Source organism: Cnephaeus nilssonii (assembly GCF_951640355.1).
Source record: "Cnephaeus nilssonii genome assembly, chromosome: 17".
NCBI lineage: Eukaryota > Metazoa > Chordata > Mammalia > Chiroptera > Vespertilionidae > Cnephaeus > Cnephaeus nilssonii.
In genome coordinates this window covers 37,054,824-37,070,057 of record NC_137088.1, presented here as the reverse complement: position 1 = coordinate 37,070,057, position 15,234 = coordinate 37,054,824, and the positions used below count along the sequence as shown (strand labels likewise).

Here is a 15,234-nt window from a genome sequence, read left to right as displayed (position 1 = left end):
TTGTATGGAAAATGCAGTGGGGGAGTGGTAGGAAAAGGGGTGGGGTGGGGTTGGGTGGAACAGGGTAACCCCAGTTCAAGGAGAGAAGGGGAGCAGTCTGCCCCCAATCTCTCACACACAGGGGATCCTGACCCTGGATCCAGGGACCTAGAGCTGGGGGGACAGCCTGGGGGACATTTCCGGGCCCGGCTCCACACAGCAGTCTCGACAGCAGCAGCCAGCCACTGGCCCTACATGGGAGAGAACAGACTTGGCTGTAGAAGCAGACCCTCCACTCCAGCCTGGGTGCCTCTTCATGGACCACCCATACCCTTTCACAGAGTCCCGGTCCTCACCTGCAGCTGCTGGTGTCAGCAGCTCCCCGTGGCTCGCCGTCGATCCCTGCCCCTCCTGGCTGGTGCCCAGCTGTAGCTTCCTCATGTGCCGCACCACAGCCGTGGCATTGAAGGCTTGCTGTGGGGAGATGGGGGGGAGAAGGGACTTTTGAGAGAGGGGGAGATCATGGGGCAGGGTCTGGCGGTGGGATTCTGTTATTTTCAGGTGTTATTGATTCCCTAAAACCACCTGAAATACCTGCAAGGCTTTATTAAATTATATTCAGCCATATTATGTATTTACACTCACATCTACACACATATATAAAAAGTATATAAACAGATATGTAACTTTTTATATATAATTCATATTTACATAATAGCAAACACAATATAGCATATTTCAGGCATTGTTCTAAACACTTTACATAGTAATTCATTTAATCTTTACGGAAATCTTTGAGGTGAGCACTATTAGTGTCACCATTGTCAAAGGAGGAAACTGAGGCACAGAGAGGTTAAGTAACTTGCCCAGGTGTGTACATATCATTATTTATTTAACACTAGAGACCGGGTGCATGAAAATTCATGCACTGGAGGGGGGGTCCCTCAGCCCGGCCTGCTCCCTCTCACAGTTTGGGATCCCTCAGGGGTGGGAGACAACCCGGCGATCAGGGAAAGGCCATGTCCCCATCACACCTCTGCTGCTGCCACTGCCGGCAGTGCAAGCCTCTGGCAGCCCTGGGCGGCTGGGCAGCTGCCATCTGAGGCTTGCCTGCGCCTTGAGCCAGCCCTGGGGAGCTGGGGGGCTGAGTGGACTGGACGCCGCCATCATGTGGCTGTGGGTGCCGCCATCTTTGAGGGCATGACAGTCAATTGGCATATCCCCTCCTTATTGGCTTGGGCACCACCATCTTTGTGAGGGTATGATGGTCAATTAGCGTATTCCCTCTTTATTAGATAGGATTTCCCCCGAGATGTCTCCATAAAATCCTCAAATTAACCATGTCCAAAACCAAAGTAATCACCCAAAACAAGTATCAGGCGAGCCCTTGGCATCTCTGTCAATATCCATTCTACCATCACTTCTTGTCAATTCCACCTCCTAATTGACTCCTGGACCAACTACTGTTCTTTGTTCCTGTTGCCTCTGCTCTGGTCCAGCCCTCACTGTCTCCGGCCTGCCTTTCTGCCACATCCTCCTAAGGGGTCTCCAAGCCTTCACTCTGTGCCTCTCTCTGCATCCTGAGAGCCCTTTCTAAAGGGCAAATTCCTGCTGAAAATCCTTCTAGGGCTCCTTAGAATCGTTAGGATCAAGTCAGTGTTCCACTGTGGCACTCGAGACCCTGGCTTCTACCTGCATCTCCAGCCTGGGCCCCACATCCCAGAAGCCCTCACTGCCCCAAAGCCCTTCCAGTACAGCCATCCTTAGCACTGGCACTTCCTTTAATGTCCACACTTTCTCTTGTCCTTGGCCCTTTGTACATTGATACCCTCTGCCTTAGACATTATTCTACTATGCCTGGCTAATTCCTACTCAGCTGTAGGTCTGTAAGGCCATCACCACCTTTATGCCCCTTCCAGGACCCTGTAGGTTGGATTAGATGTCTCCTTAAGAATTATATACTGTTCTCCCTCTAGACTTGGAGGTCAGGGACCCTCACTGGAATAGAGTAGGTGTCAGGGAACATTGACTGAATGAAAGGTTCTTTGGTAAGCATCCTTGAGCAGTTACTGTGTACCCAACTTGGTACTAGGTGTTGTGCTAGCTGAGGCATGGTTGGGGGTGGGGAGGAATCCTGGGGAGGCTGGGACCCAGGACTAGGAATGTGGGCTCACCTTCCACTTGCTCTTGGCAAAGTTCTTCTTGATCTGCTCACTCACTGACTGGTGAATATTCTTATCTAGAGCCGTATCTCCTGCAATCCTAGAGTAAGGGTATGTGGAGGATTATCTGTGAAGGCAGAGGCAGGCCTGGGGGCCCAGGCCCTTCCCCAGTTCATAGCTCATGGAAGCTCTCACCATGGGTGCTGCAAGGCCTGCTCACAGGTGAACCTCTTCTCTGGATCCTTCTCCATCAAGTGCCTGATGAAATCTTTGGCTGAACCAAGACAAAAGTAAAGACAGAAAGAACATGGTAGTGCCTATGGACACCCCCAAAACAGAATCCACCCCTCAGGTCTGGCCTGGCATCCAAGCAAGATGAGCCGCTAGATTTGTTCATGCACCGTCTCACCCCACCTGTTCTCTTTCTCTAAGCCCTCCACACACCCCAGCATTCCAGCTCTCTCCCTTTTCCCTTAAGAAAAACGTGTTCTTAGAAGATTCTACTCAGTGTATTCACACTGATGTGTAAATGATTGATAATGGTTTCACAGGTTTGCCTCCTACTAGGAGGCACAAAAGGACAGATGAAAACATTTATGTGGTGTTTTAGGCATTAGGATGTCAGTGGGGGAGGTATTTTCAAAAATACTATGTTTGAAGACTGAATGAATGAATGCCTACAGGTTTCTCAGATCACGGCCAGGCAGAGGGAAGAGCCTGGGGTGGGTGTCTCAAAGACAGCTCTTAGTCTGGGGCCCAACTGACTTAGGGAAGGCAGTGAGGAGACCCCAAAGCAGATGAGGAAGGCACCAGAGGCAGGGCCCAGAGGAAGAAGGCAAAGCCCCAAATACCAGAGTCAGAGATGTCGTCCCAGTAAGGAGAGTCAAACTCGTACTCGGCCTTCAAAATCTGTTCAAAGAGTTTGGCATCATTCTCGTCATAGAAGGGGGGGTAACCGCAGAGCCTGGGCAGGGAGAAACTCATCCTCATTTTCCATTTTCAGTGTACCCATTGGCTCCGGGGTGGAGCTTCGGGGCAGTCCCAGGGGTTAGGCAAGACCCACAGGAAGGAGTTCCCCCTTTTACAAAGGGGGCTGAGGGAATCTACCCCTCTCTGCCTTATTCACTCCTGTCCCTGTCCAGTTCCACTTTCTATTCCTTAACATGCCACCATCTTTCCTTCCTCAGGGCCTTTACACTTGCTATTCATGTCTGGCTCACTCACTTCATTCAGGATGCCACTCAAATGTCACCTCAGAGAGGCCTTCCCTGACCTTTTAATCCAAAATGGCATCCATCCCCAGCTCCCTACCCTGCTTCATTTTTCTTCATAGCACTTTTTACCACCTGACATTTTATGGATTTATCTACTAGTTGTTTGCTTGTTTATTTACTTGTCTCTCTCCCCTACTAGAGTGTCTGCTCCCTGAGGGCAGGCACTTTGCCTGTTTTGTTCTCTGCTAAACACCCAGTGCTTGGTGCAATGTCTGAAACATAGTATCTATTGAATGAAGTAATATTAGTCATTAATTGGTAGGCAAAAATGTGGAGGGCAGGAAGGAAAAAATTGCAGAGGGGAGGAAGAGAGCAAAGTAGGGGAGAAGAGAACTCTGGAGCCATGCACCCCAATGGCCAAGACCCCACTCACAGGATATAGGCAATGACTCCAATGGACCAGCAATCCACTGCCTTGCTGTAGGGTTTCTGGGCCAGGACCTCAGGGGCTATGGAGGGAAGAGGACATGGTGGTAACAAATCTCTGCCCTGCAGCTCCTGGTTCCTCCCCTGCCCATGGTCCCAGCCCAGGGCCCTCCGCACCCACGTATCCTGGAGTCCCGCAGGCCGTGGAGAGTACACTGCCAGGGTCCTCCATCTTGGAGAGGCCAAAGTCAGAGATCATGATCTTGGAGTCTTCATCCAGGTTGTAGTACAGCAGATTCTCTGGCTTAGAGGGCAGGAGGGAGGGGAAGGGGCAGTCAGAGATGGCCAAGCACCCCCTTCGAAACAATGGGCCCCCAAAAGCCCCTATGGCTTCACAGCTGCTATCTTAGTTGGAGGCACACGAAACTCAAGGAGGTTCTCAAGGAGGTTAAACGTTCTAGAAAGGACAAGGACCATGAAGATGTGGGAGGGAATTTTCCTGTAAAGCTCAGGTATTTACTGTGAAACCCTAAAGAAATAATATTTGAGCACCTACTGTGTGCCAGATCTTGTGCTAATGCTTGATTTCATTGCATCCTTACCACAATGCTACCAGGCCAGTCTGAATAATCCCACCTTACAGATGAGGAAACCGATGCCTTGAGAGGAAAAGTGACTTTCCTGAGAACCTACAGTTAGGGAGTAACAGGGCCAGGATTCAAACTAGATCTGGCCTTTAGACTGGAATGAGATGTACTACCCAATGTGAACCTCATCATAATCTCTGAGAATTAGGATTTCAGGGATTTCTAGATATTTTCATTATTTGCTCTCCCATCCAAGTTTTCTACAAAGAGCAAATGGGAATTTTATTATCAGAAAAAGACACAAGCCATTATTTGGATAAAATGACAGTAGAGTTCACCTTTGTGTCCATTTGAGTGTCCGAACTGGAATGGGAAGAGGCAGTTTAGGGCTTACAAGGTCCATTTTGCAGATGGGAAGCCAAGGTTCAGCAAAGGGGTGAAAGTTAACCAAGGTCTCACAGTGAGTGTGCAGAGCCCCACCCCTGGGTGCCCTAGCTCATCATACCCTCACACCTTACCTTGAGGTCCCGGTGTACAATGCCCAGGTCATGCAGATACTTGACAGCATCCAGCACTTGGAATATAAGACGGCTGGCATCCCGCTCCGTGTAAAAGCCTTTTTCCACAATGCGGTCAAACAGCTCCCCTCCTGACACCCTGCAGCAGGGAACAGGGCAGTCTGACCAAGAAAGCAGGAGAGGCAGGGAGGCTAGGAAGGGGGCAGCAGAGAGAGGTATGATGAAGGGTTGGAGTTGAGGCCACTCACAGCTGCATGATGAGATAGAGGTGGCCCCCACTCTCATAGATGTCATCCAGGGCAACAATGTTGGGGTGCTTGATCCTGAATGGAGAAATGAGGTGGTTCAGAGCTGAGGACAGCTCAGCCACCTTCCCATCTTCACCTTGAAGGACCACCGCCTGAAATCTGGATAGGATAAACCAAGGATCTGGATCCCAAAGGGAAAAGCTGATTTACCACAGGGGTTATAATGTATTAGAAGGCAGGAGAGCATAGAGATAAACACTAGACTCTGGCATTGGACAGACTTGGGTCCAAACTTGCCTCTACTATGTGCTATTTAGGGACCTGACAGTGCTGATCACATGATTTTTAAAATTTTTCTGTGTTGATAAGTCTGTCAGTCTACATGACACCAGGGGCTTTATCTTGCTCACTACTGTACCTCCTGCACCTGGTGCAGATTAGGTGCCCAGGAACATTTACAGAATTGAGTGTAACCTCTCTGAGCTTCAGTTTCTTATTTATATACTAGAGGCCCGATGCACGAAATTCGTGCAAGAGTAGGCCTTCGCAGTCCTGGCTGCCTTGGCCCTCGCAGCCCAGCCCCGGCTTCGTCCGGAAGGTCGTCCAGGTCATCTGAGTGGTCGTTCTGCTGTTCGGTCGATTTGCATATTACGCTTTTATTATCTATATATATAAAAGCCTAAGTGAACATTATAACTGGACGGCTGGAACAACCGGTCGCTGTGATGCACAATGACCACCAGGGGGCAGACGCTCAATGCAGGAGCTGCCCCCTGGTGGTCAGTGCACTCCCATAACCAACCTCCCTTGGCTAGCTAACCTCCCATAGTCCCTCCCCACAGTGGACAACCTCCCGCAGTCCCTCCTCCTGGCCGGCCGGCCGGCCAGCCCCGATCGGAACTCACTGAGAAGGCCCCGATCAGCCCTGATCACCAGCCAGGCCAAGGGACCCCACCCATGCACGAATTCGTGCAACAGGCCTCTAGTCTATAATATGAAGCCAATGATAGTACTTCCTTCAAAGACTTAGGGTGCGGATCACATGAGATAATGCAGGTAATGCCTGGCACATAGTAAATGCTTTAAAAATATACCAGTGATGGTGATTGAGCTTGATGGAAGATGGCTCTGCTACAGACTTGCTGTGTGACCTTGGACAAGTCCTTTGCCTTCTCTGGGCCTGTTCCTTCACCCCTACCACCAACAGTAGAAATGATCATTTTGTCCCTGCACAGGATGGTTGGAAAGCTCAGGGAAGAAACTGGAAGTGAAGATTCTTTTAAGTGTTTTAGTAAGGCAGCAAGTTTCATATCAGCATGAACAATTCATAGACCAGGTGTTGCTGATTTAGTCAGAAGTTCAGCACACAGGCCTTTTTGAACTTGTTGAGTGGCTTTTTATGTTGGAGAACTTGAGGTAAGTCTAGCGATACCACCAGTTGAGATATGTGGGTTCAAGCCCTGTCCAAGAGTTGACCTTTAGACCTGATTGAACAGGTTAAACCTCTGTAAATAAGCAAGGACATCTCAATCTCATCTGTCATGTTAGCTATTGTGCCAGGCACTTGAAATAAAGGACCACTAATGCTCTCCACAACCTTGATAAGTGGAGATCATTACCCCATTTTATAAATGAGTAATTTGAGGCTCAGAGAGGTTAAATGCCCAAAGCAGGGGTCAGATGAAGATGGAAAAGGTCAACCTGGGCAGGGTCAGGCTATGGCTCACGCACTTGTGCAACACAGCAATCTCATTTTCCATGCTGCCCTCCTTGCCCTCCAGAGCCTTCTTGGCGATGCATTTGATGGCCACCAGCTTCTGAGTCCTTTTGTCTTCTGCCAGGATTACCTCTGAGAAGGCCCCACTGCAGGGAAAGGTATTCATGAGACAGGGACCTGGAACCCCAGTTTCCCTCCAACCTTTCCTCCATTTTCTATGGGTTATGTGACCACTTCTGGACCAAGGAGGTGGGATGAGACTCCCCCATCACTCATCTATCCTCTAGTGCCAATCGGAGTAGTCTGTGCCCTGGCCACGGTAATTGGGTCATGTGATGCAAGCCAGGTTATTGGCACTTTGAGAATGTGGTGCTCTTTCCTGCTAAGCTGGTAGAATATAAGCCTGGGAATAATGGTAGCCATGTTCTCACCACTCGGGAGAACCTGCTTGAGAATGAAGACAGTACAAAGGAAATCAGAGCTGAGAAATAGTCCAAGACAATTTCCTGATAACATAATGGAGCCCCTGGATCCAGCCATGCCTGGGCTTCTTTATTATGTGCATGATTGATTCCTTTTTCTGCTGAAGCCAATTTGAGTCATGGCTAATTTAACACCCTTTAGAACCTTAAAATACCATCAGCATTACCTGGAAACTGTTTATAAATGCAGAATCTCTGGTCCCACCCCAGACCTACTAAATCAGAATCTGCATTTTAATAAGATGCTTGAGTGATTTGTATGTTCACTGAAGTTTGAGAAGCAATGCTTTACAACAGGCTCATCGAAAGGAATAAACTCAGTTGCACTGGAGTTCACTGATTAAGGAGGGTTTACTAGAGTATTTTTTCTACAACATTTTGGATAGTAGGTCATAAGTCAAATAAAAGCATCTCCCATGGTGAAAGCTCAATCATCAGGATAACTAGTGACTGTGGTAGTCTCATTGCTGGTTTCCAGCCCTGTTCCTCTCCAACGAACTCTCCATACTGTGGTCAGAGTGACCATCTTGAATTGCAAACCTGCCAAAAAGTCTTAAATGTCTTCCTATGGCCTGTGGGATAAAGTCCAGCCTCCATAGTTTGGCTTTCAAGGCCATGCATGACCTGTTCCCTTCTCTTCTCCAGCCTTTTCCACTCTTCCCCAGTCTCTGATGATAAGCTCCACTTGACTCTACTCCTTTCCACACAAAACATGCCTCTTAGCCTTTGCTTATGCTATTCCTTCTGCTTGGAATGTGCTTCTCTTTCTCAGACAAATGTGCTTCTCTTTCTCTTTCCTACCCATCTTTTAATACCCAGCTCTAATGCACCCTTCTCCAGAAAGTATTTCCCCAGGCAGAAACCACTGCTCTCTCTGAGCTCTCCAGAGTCCTCATTCTCTTCTTTAATTGGAGCCCAGCATGCACCCTGTTGGCATTTTCCATGTGTCTGTCTCCCTCACATGTTTGAGATCAACTTGAGGGCAGAGACCAGGTTTGAGTTATTTCTGGACTCCCAGCATGAACAACAGAGCCATGCCCAGCTGTAGTTGCCAGACGTAGGCCAGAACTCCCAGCCCTTGGCAGCAAGTTGAATAAACTGGCTCCTTCATTCTCCCCAACTTCCTTCTCTCCATGGGAACCCAGAGCTATGGCAAGAGCAGCCCCTGTTCTACCCACTGCCGGCCAGAAATAAAAAGCCAGTGTCAGCCATGGCAAAGCTGCCATAGGGCTGGGCTGTAGGAAACAGGAAGTAGTGATCAACTGACCAGAGGAAGCACCACCCTGGACTCAGCCTTCCCAGCCAACCAGGCCAAAAGTGAAAACCTTCCCAACCCCACCCCTCAGCTCAGGGACAGCCCCCATTCTCTCCTGCCTTGAAACTCACGTTCCCAGAACATCACGGAAGTCGTAAATGTCCCTAATGTCCTCCGCCTGCTTCCAGTTGTGGCCTTCCACTGCCCCCGGCATGGCCCACTGCCCCCCGGCCACAGCCAGGGCTCCTAGAAAGGGGAATGGAGGGAAAAGATTCCGTAAGACCCAGACTTCTATGTCGAAACGTACTGGGAGCCCCATTCTGTCATTCGGGCTGCATCTAGTCATTCTTTGATTCATTTATATGACAAAATCATTCAACAAACAATCATTCATTCACCAGTCATTTATTCATTTAGGAAACCCTTATGCCTAGAGGAAAATCCTTCATGTTGGTAGCAAAATTCTTTATTCAACAAAGTCATTCACTCATTCATTCATTTATTCAGCTTACCTCCCAGTTCCTCCCTCTCCAAATCCAAACACCCCAGGGGACCCTGGCTTCCCAAAGGACAGCAGAGAAGGTCTCAGAACAGCTTGTAGAAGCACAAAACCTGGGAGGAACCCCCTGTCCCCAGAACCAGCAATGTCCCAGCCCCACCCTCGGAATTGCTGGGGTGTCTCCTCTCCCTCCTCCTTCTCCCCACTCAGCCTCTCGGAAATCAGGCTTCCGGCAGCCAGGGCTTTCAGCAATATCTCAGCCACAGTTTTAAATAGCTCCTTCTGCATAGTTGCCATGGCAACAGCAGCCACAGCTGGAACTGGCCAGGACTCCTATTTTCCCCTTCCCACCTGACTCCCTATCTGGGTCTCAGCAGCTCGAGAAATGGTCCCACCCAGCCTGTCCCCTCCTGACTTCACCTGACCCTGATCCAGCCTCTACCTTATTCTGCTGAGATTCTGTCTGCAGGAGAGGATAGGAGTTATTTCTCCATTTATCAGATGGTGACTGTGGAAACAGAGGTCCAGTTTCCCAAATGAACCCCTGCTGGGGCCCCAACTAAGTTTGCTGAGGGCAAAGGCCTTAGAGGGGTCCTTCCTGGGTTGGAAGGCCTGACCTCAGCTGGTCCTTCCAATATGCAGCCAGACTGGGCCAATTCAGCAAACATAGCCCCTCAGTCCCATCCCAGGCCCACAAAGGAAGAGGCTGAAACAGAGCCTACCATGTTGTAACCTCAGGGAAGGCACTTTCCTTCTCTCTTTCCTCTGCAGAATGTGGGGAAGGTGCCCTGACTACAGTCTCTGGTGTGAGATCCCACTCCTCTGATGGGACCTCCTTCCCAGGGGGGCCTGGCCAGCCACCTCTTCACGAAATGAGACTTGATGGTAAGCTTTAGAGGCAGAGTTTTATTATTTATTTTTATTTTTTTTAGAGGCAGTTTTAAAACCCACCTGGAGGCTAGCACATACAACCCTCACAGTTTCAAACATGTCCCTGTACCCAGACACACCACACCAAGCCCCACCCACACCTCTAAACCCAAACACCTACCCACAGATCCAGCACACTCCCTACCCTGATACCCTGACACCTGATAATATATGCACACAGACATCAGCACATATACCCAAACACATGATCCCCCAGACATCCTCACACCTAAACGTCCCTCCCACAGATTGCTCTCACACCTTGACACACATCTGTATGTACCTAGATCAGATGATACCCCAAAAAATAACACACTCACCCATCACCTGTATACCCGACATCCCAGATTCACTCATATCCTTCACTCTCCAGTTCCAATGCACTCTAGAAGCTCCAATACTAGAAACCAAACCCCAACAATTTACACACTTAACTTCAAATGTCATCAGCACACAATCATATACCCCACCCTCCACTTTTACTACCTTTTGAGATACCAGCATGCACAACACCTGGACACATATCTGCAACAGAAACACTGATTACCAGACATTCCCACCCATAAGGACACACACACCAACACACTGCAAATCTGCATCTGATCCACATGCCTATGCTAAGACATTAGCACATCCCAACACAGCCCCACACATCTCTACCTCCAAATGCCCAGTCCTTCCACATTCAGGCCCAGCTCCTTGCACACACACACACACTCCTCCCCACCTTCCTCTATTATCCATTCAGTTCCCCACCGGCCCTCCTGGCACCTGCTGGTCCTAGGGCAGAGGTAGTGGGGAAAAGGCCCACCCAGAATCCAGCCAGCCTCGACACCCCCTCTCCTCCTTGGGGGAGGGCGTCCAGAGGCTGCAGGGTCCAGCCGCCCCTCCTAGGCGCCCGGGGTTGAAGGCGGGACGTCCCTCCTGCCCCCCTCTCCAGTACCTGCGGATGCCCCGCCTCGGGGCTGGCTGCGAGGCCCAAGGTGGCTGGCGCTGAGCTCCCGCCAAGGTCCGCAGTTGCTGAGCGCCTGGCCCGCCCGCCTGTTCTCTCGCTGGGACTCCGCTTGGGCTCAGCTGGCTCCCTCCGCCCGCCTGCGGCTCTGATGTCAGTGGAGGAGGAGCCTGCGGCGGAGGGACAAAGGACTAAGAAGCGAGACTCAGCTCCGGGGCTGGGGAAGGGGCGCGAGGGGTGGGGGGGCGGGTGAGGGGGGACCCTAGAGGATCTCTAATACAAGTCCTCTGCTGGACTCTTCCCGCCCTTCGTCTCCGGTAGGACCCCCATTTCACAGAGAGGTCAACGGAGGCCCAAAGAGATGAAGGGTTAAAAATCAGCAGGTGGTCAGAGGCGAAGCCGGATTTAAACCCAGGTCTGTCTAATGCCAGAGGCTGGCCGGTTTCACCCTGTCGCCTCATAGAGTTTCAGACCAGTCTGGAAGCTCCCTTAGGACTCTGTGGCTCCGTTTTCCCTCCCCTCTCTACCAACCCGCTCCTCCACTAGTGTCCAGAAGGGAATTAGGCCCCTCACAAGGGCTCCTGAGACTGAGGGTGCGGGGATGGGGCAATAGGGAAAGATTAGGCAATGAAGAGAATCGAGACAGTGGTTGGATGGAACCTCAATTTATAAGTGGAAAAAACAAAGCACGAGGTCCCTCAGTGAGGCAGAGCTGATGCCCCAATTCCCTACACCTGGGTGTGGCGCCCAGAGGGACTGGGGCTAGGGAGGAAAGGGGGAGGAGAGGGAGTTAAATCGGGATCCTGAAGGAGGCTAGCCAAAGAGAACCAAAGTGCCACGTGACTGGGCAGGCGCCAGGGGCTGATGGTTGGAGGGGAGGGGGGCACGAAACCGCTCCTGGGGCGGCAGGCAGGCGGCCAAGGGACCTGACCGAGGTCCTCTTGCGCAAGGCCTTCCTTGGGAAGAAATTTGGTGCGGAGGGAGGAAGGGGGAGCAGCTCACAGGAAGCGGGGGCAGACCTGGACTGTGACCAGCCGGGGCAGGCACATTGCTTTGCATCCCCACTCACCTTAATCGCGTGCCAGTGCCTCTCCCCCGTCCTGAATTCCTGCATTGTCCAGCTGGAGATGGGGAGAAGACAAGGCTTACCTCAACTCAGTTTCAACTGACTTTCCTTCTTTATTCTCAGGACTGTGTCAGAGGGTGGCCAATCTATTATGCCCAATGTACAAAGGAAGATGGCTAAGATTTCTAAAAAGGCTTTAGAGATTGACTTATCTGAGTCTCGCTTTACCTCTCTGAGCCTCAGTTTCTTCATCTGGAATATGGGAATATTGATGACTGTTCACTTTTCCTGAGAATTCTAAGATATTGGATGTGAAGCACCTGTAGGGACTCAAAATATGAGAGCTATATTTAACTGTAAACTGAAGCCCAGAGAAGGGACCTGATTTGTCCAGGGACAAGAGGCGGGCAATTTCCCTCCCTCAAATCTCAGTATTCAACTGTCTAGTCCATGGAAAAATACACTTCATGCCCAGGAATGAGGTCCTCATCTCCCCTCCCTATGCCCACCCCAAATACACACTGAGCTAAGGTTGTCTCACCACAAATTCCTGTTTTCTCTTTAACATTCCCAAGGTGATAAGGTGGCCTCTATCCTTCTGAGGACTTGTATAATTTTTCTGCTCTGTTATACATTTTGTCTACTTTTAAGCATGTTTGAGGGCACTTATGCTTTCCTTTTTCTAGCAAACACATTCTGTCTTTTTAAAAAAAGATTTAAAAATTGACTTTAGAGAGAGGAAGGGGGAAGAGAGAGCTAACAATGGAGAGAAAAACATTGATTGGCTACCCCCCATACACACTCCAACTGGGGATCAAACCCCCAACCTGAGTATGTGCTCTGACTGGGAATTGAACCTGCTGCCTTTTGGTGTACAGTACGATGCTTCAACCATCCGAGCCACCCAGCCAGGGCAATCTTTTTTTCTTTTAAAAAATATTTTTACTAAACAAGTAATATATGATCATTCAAGAAAATTACATAAACTACTAAAAACATACACAAGATCATTTTTTTAAAAAAATGTATTTTTATTGATTTTTTACAGAGAGGAAGGGAGAGGGATAGAGAGTCAGAAACATTGATGGGAGAGAAACATCTACCAGCTGCCTCCTGCACACTCCCTACTGGGGATGTGCCCTCAACCAAGGTACATGCCCTTGACTGGAATCGAACCTGGGACTTTTCAGTCCGCAGGCCGATGCTCTATCCACTGAGCCAAAACAGCTAGGACACAAGACCCTCAAATGATTCCCTGTTTTAACTTTCTTACATACAGTACATGTATATTGTACTGTTCAATCTATAAACACTTTAAAAACAAAAAAGACATGAAATAAAATGAAAATTTAACAAAAAGTATAGTAAAAAATTAAAATTTAACAATAATTATAAGCAGCAACAAAAGCAGAAAAACATGAAAATGTTCATAGTAAAATATCCTGAGATTTTAACAGTAGTAAGCTGACTCATATTTGTGCATTCTCTCATTTGTTTGTCACCTGAGAGATGCGTGATTGATCATGCAGGTATCAGCATGAAAAGGTTTTCAGGCTGAGAAGCAAATTGTTCAGAAATGAGGTTCCACTGTACCTTTAGTTTTGTATGTGGTAGTGCTGGCAGGCCCAGAGAGGGACAGTTAGAATAGGGCCTCTAGAGTCTAAGACTTGGCTTACAAAACTGGCTCACCACCAGTTATCTGATCTGTCCCTTCCCCTTTCTGTATCCTAGTTTCCTCATCTGTAAAATAAGGGTTATAGTATTACCTGTTCTTACATAGGGTTGTTGAGAGGACCAAATGAGAGAATTCACAGAGAGGGCTCAGAACCATCCTAGCTTGGTCCCTTGAAGAATCATTCTCCCAGAGTTGTGTTTTAACAACATGCTCTGAGTTTTCATCAAAGGTTGTGAAAAGAAGTCACACATGAAACTCGATTTCTATTTGCTGTCAAATTTATGGAGAATATTATCAATATACTAGAGGCTCCATGCATGAAATTCGTGCGGGGGCGGGGGGGAGGGTAGTGTCCCTCAGCCCAGCCTGCACCCTCTGCAATCTGGGACCCTTCGGGGGATGTCCGACTGCCAGTTTAGGCCTAACAATTGGGACTGCTGGCTCCTAACCACTTGCCTGTCTGCCTGCCTGATCGCCCCTTAACTGCTCCCCTGTCGGCCTGATTGACACTTAACTGCTCCCCTGCAGGCCTGGTCCCCCCCAACTGCCCTCCCCTGCCAGCCATCTTGTGATGATGTGGGGGTAGCCATCTTGTGATGATGTAGGGGTAGCCATCTTGTGGCGGCCATCCTGTGACAACATGGGGGTGGCCATCTTGTGATGACGTGGGAGCGTCCATCTTGTGATGATGTGAGGCGGCCATCTTGTGATGATGAGGGGGTGGCCATCTTGTGATATGAGGGCATGAGGGTCAATTGCCTATTACCTCTTTATTATATAGGATGACTTTAGTTGAGAAATTTCTCCAGCGTAAGAAATTATTGGAATTTTTGCCAGGAAAACTGGGAGATGCCCTTTTCTTTGATAGCAAACATTCTGAGGCTGATTCATCCTATTTCCATTTTGGCTTGTTTTCCAGGAAGCTTAGAGCTAAATCTGGTGCTTAGTAATCCCGATAGGCTTAACTTCATATTGGTATTTTATGAAATTTATTGTACACATTCTTAATTTTAAGCTTTCTCAACTTCTTTTGAGAGAGGGAGAGAAAGAAAGAAAAGAAAGGAAAAGAAAGAAGAAAAAAGAAAGGGAAAGAAAGAAGGAAGGGAAGGAAGTAGGTATAGTTTGAAAAGTGTGCTTGGCAAGCCACATGCTCACTGTATCAGCTAGAATATAGGTTTGGTTTCCCTAACACACCCAAAATAATTGTGGCTTAAATAAAATGAAAGTGTATAATAATCAGGCCATAAGCAGTCTTAGGCTGGGATGATGACTAGAAGATAAGAGGGATCCTGGCTTCTTACCTTTATAAAAATATATTTTTTTATTGATTTCAAAGAGGAAGGGAGTGAGAGAGAGAGATAGAACACCAATGATGAGAGAATCATTGATCGGTTGCCTTCTACATGCCCCACATTGGGGATTGAGCCCGCGACTCAGGCATGTGCCCTGACTGGGAATCGAACTGTGACCTCCTGGTTCATAGGTCAATGCTTAACCACTAAGCCACGCTGGCTGGGCATGGCT

The 15,234-nt window shown here is 48.9% G+C and overlaps 1 protein-coding gene across 2 annotated transcripts; it reads right to left on the bottom strand.

Annotated features, from left to right (window-relative positions):
- Nucleotides 1-8: 8 nt before the first annotated feature.
- Nucleotides 9-11,746, bottom strand: CAMK1 (calcium/calmodulin dependent protein kinase I). Of its 2 annotated transcripts, none has more exons than XM_079795668.1 (14): nucleotides 10,961-11,746; nucleotides 10,504-10,542; nucleotides 10,338-10,417; nucleotides 8,720-8,834; nucleotides 6,866-6,997; nucleotides 5,135-5,293; nucleotides 4,887-5,025; nucleotides 3,959-4,085; nucleotides 3,789-3,864; nucleotides 2,993-3,105; nucleotides 2,337-2,415; nucleotides 2,154-2,241; nucleotides 336-453; nucleotides 9-230 (listed from the first exon to the last, which is right to left on the bottom strand). In XM_079795668.1, the coding sequence occupies exons 3-14, from the start codon at nucleotides 10,372-10,374 to the stop codon at nucleotides 148-150; spliced, it is 1,266 nt and encodes a 421-aa protein (XP_079651794.1). In that variant the 5' UTR covers nucleotides 10,375-10,417; nucleotides 10,504-10,542; nucleotides 10,961-11,746; the 3' UTR covers nucleotides 9-147. The 2 variants fall into 2 exon arrangements, with proteins under 2 accessions (XP_079651794.1, XP_079651795.1); XM_079795669.1 differs by having other exon boundaries at nucleotides 5,135-5,209; nucleotides 10,961-11,744.
- Between the last annotated feature and the right edge of the window lie 3,488 nt (nucleotides 11,747-15,234).